General features: G+C 43.2%; 1 protein-coding gene across 1 annotated transcript; it reads left to right on the top strand.

Annotated features, from left to right (window-relative positions):
* Positions 1-572: 572 nt before the first annotated feature.
* On the top strand, positions 573-1,604 carry LOC120041618 (transmembrane protein 121-like). The gene has a single exon (XM_038986486.1). It carries the CDS (start codon positions 573-575, stop codon positions 1,602-1,604), a length of 1,032 nt encoding a protein of 343 aa, XP_038842414.1.
* The last annotated feature ends 1,459 nt before the right edge of the window (positions 1,605-3,063 follow it).

Raw genomic sequence — 3,063 nt, 5'->3', positions numbered from 1 at the left:
TATCAATTCCCAGTTACTGCAGACACTAAAGGACTACAAATCGATCATGTGGAGGCATTGTGTTTAGAATGTAGAGTTATAGAGTTAGGGCTAAAAATATTATATTTCGATTTTTATTAGGATCCCTAGGCAGCAATGCAGTTTCAAATTTACTCTGCTTGACTGTATCCCTGCTTCTTGAGTACTGAATTGAGGTTGAAGGATAACTATTCATATTTATGAGGGTGTTTTGGGGGAACTGATGGCAGGTCATGCAAGTGGACCTGACTTTGTACAAACAGGCATCTGATGGGACTACAACTATCTGAACCAAATGGTGGTATATACCTGATTCAACCAACAGGACTAAAATGAGCTGATGAACAGAGACAGTTACCACAAATTTATTATAATAACCAACCCTCTTTGAACCCAGGTTTTTGCTTTGACCCACAACTTTCATTTATTTATTAACTCGTTTTTCTTGGACCTATATCTTTTTCTTGGAACTTCATTTTTGTTTGACCTTTGTTTCGTCTTTGGTCTTGGATCTTGGTTTCCCTTTTTTCCTGGACGTCCACCACCTGGTCAGTATGGTGCCACCACCACCCGCCAACAAGCTTCATGTGTGCTTGTCGGCCGTCTTGATCATGGGCAGCATGGCGCTGATGGACGCCTACTTGGTGGAGCAGAACCAGGGGCCCAGGAAGATCGGTGTGTGCATCATGGTCCTCGTGGGGGACATCTGCTTCCTCATCGTCCTACGCTACGTGGCTGTGTGGGTGGGTTCTGAGGTGCGGACCTCCAAGCGTGGCTACGCCATGATCCTATGGTTCTTCTACGTCTTTGTCCTGGAGATCAAGGTCTACTTCGTCTACCAGAACTACAAGGCCGAGGACGGAAAGGGGAGAAGTCTGGACGGTTGGACTGGCGGCGGCGGCGTGGATGGTGTGGCACGGAAAGCGCTGACATTGCTTCTGTCCATTTGCGTGCCCGTGGTCTACGTCACGTTGGTGGCCATCGACCACATGGAGTACGTGCGGCCGCAGAGGAAGAAGGAGGAGATCCGGTGTCGACTCTTCTGGGTGGTGGTGGACTTGCTCGATGTCCTGGACGTGCAGGCCAACCTATGGGAGCCTCAGAGGAGAGGGCTCCCCCTATGGGTGGAGGGACTCATGTTCTTCTACTGCTACATCCTGCTGCTGGTGCTGCCGTGCGTGTCGCTGAGCGAGATCAGCATGCAAGGGGTGAACATCGTGCCCCATAAGATGATGCTCTATCCGATTCTCAGCCTGGTGACTATTAACATCATCACTCTCTTCATTCGAGGTGGGAACATGATTTTCTATAGGGACTCCAGGGTGTCTGGGATACTGATGGGTAAAAATGTGATCGCCATTGTTCTCAAGACATGCAGTTTCGTCCAGTATCGGAGGCATCTCGGCGAGGTCCCGTCTCCCGCCCTTGGGGTTGAGATGCAGAAGAATTGCATTGTCCACGGCCCAAAAGTGACTATGCCTGTGCCCATGCCAATGCCCATGCCACCCCAAGTAGTGATTCAAGACTTCACAACGTTTCCCGAAGAGATGGTGTGTGTGAGTGACACAGAGGTTGAGCAAACGTGACACAGGTCTGGGTGAGAAAGTAATAAAGATACATAACACATTATAAGCTTAATTATAGCACATTATAAAATACTCATTCATGCGTATAACAAGTTATTAAGCATGATGCCTGCAGGGTTTTAGTAAAGTGTCACCAGAACAGTTGACACAAGGAAGCAGTGTAGGGTCACGACAAGTAGGGTCACAACCATTTCCTTGGACCAGGGAGGAAATTACTATAGGGAGAAGTGAATGTGCCCCTCCCAATAATGATGATCTAATGAAGAACAAAAAACAAAAATGAAAGGTTAAAGGGATACTTATACTTGTATAAGATATTGTGCAGAACAAAGTATGATGTACCTTTTAATTTGAGGATGATTTTTGTCTCTTTGTGTACCTGTAAAACTACCTAAAAATATGAATGTGAGGTGCTGGATACAGTAAATGAAAGATATTCCGCACACTCTACTGATCATTGCTGTGTTTATTATTCATTTTAGTATTGTAAAGAGGCAGTTCAATGAACAGTAGAGTACCTTCACTCTGACCGGTCCTCCTTTCCAAACTGTTTTCGTTCTAATGCTGTTTGAGTGTCAATGTGAACCATTTCTATTGAATGACTTGTCTTTGATAAATGAGCCCTGTATTGAAAGAGTTCAGGTTGTGGTTGTTATGTATTTTGCATTCGATTAATTTCTCTATGTGGGACACTAATGTCCCACTTGGCCAAAAGCCAGTAAAAATGCAGAGCGCCAAATTCAAATATATTACTATAAAAATCAAACTTTCATGAAATCACACATGAAAGACACCAAATTAAAGCTACACTTGTTGTGAATCCAGCCAACATGTCTGATTTCAAAAAGGATTTACGGCGAAAGCACACCAAACGATTATGTTAGGTCAGTACATAGCCACAGAAAAACACAGCCATTTTTCCAGCCAAAGAGAGGAGTAACAAAAAGCAGAAATAGAGATAAAATTAATCACTAACCTTTGATGATCTTCATCAGATGACACTCATAGGACTTCATGTTACACAATACATGTATGTTTTGTTCGGTAAAGTTCATATTTATATAAAAAAATCTGAGTTTAGGCGGGACGCTACTGTCTCACTTGACAAAAAGCCAGAGAAAATGCAGAGCGCCAAATTCAAATTAATTACTATGAAAATCTAACTTTCATTAAATCACACATGAAAGATACCAAATTAAAGCTACACTGATTGTGAATCCAGCCAACATGTCAGAATTCAAATAGGCTTTTCGGCAAAAGCAAACGATGCTATGACCTGAGGATAGCACAATAGTAAACAAAGACAGAGAAGTATATTTCAACCCTGCAGGCGCGACACAAAACGCAGAAATAAAAATATAATTCATGCCTTACCTTTGACGAGCTTCTGTTGTTGGCACTCCAATATGTCCCTTAAACATCACAAATGGTCCTTTTGTTCGATTAATTCCGTCGATAT

Source organism: Salvelinus namaycush, unplaced genomic scaffold, assembly GCF_016432855.1.
Source record: "Salvelinus namaycush isolate Seneca unplaced genomic scaffold, SaNama_1.0 Scaffold488, whole genome shotgun sequence".
Taxonomy (NCBI): domain Eukaryota; kingdom Metazoa; phylum Chordata; class Actinopteri; order Salmoniformes; family Salmonidae; genus Salvelinus; species Salvelinus namaycush.
Note: the sequence above shows the minus strand (reverse complement) of the source record. Positions and strands in the feature narration are given on the sequence as shown.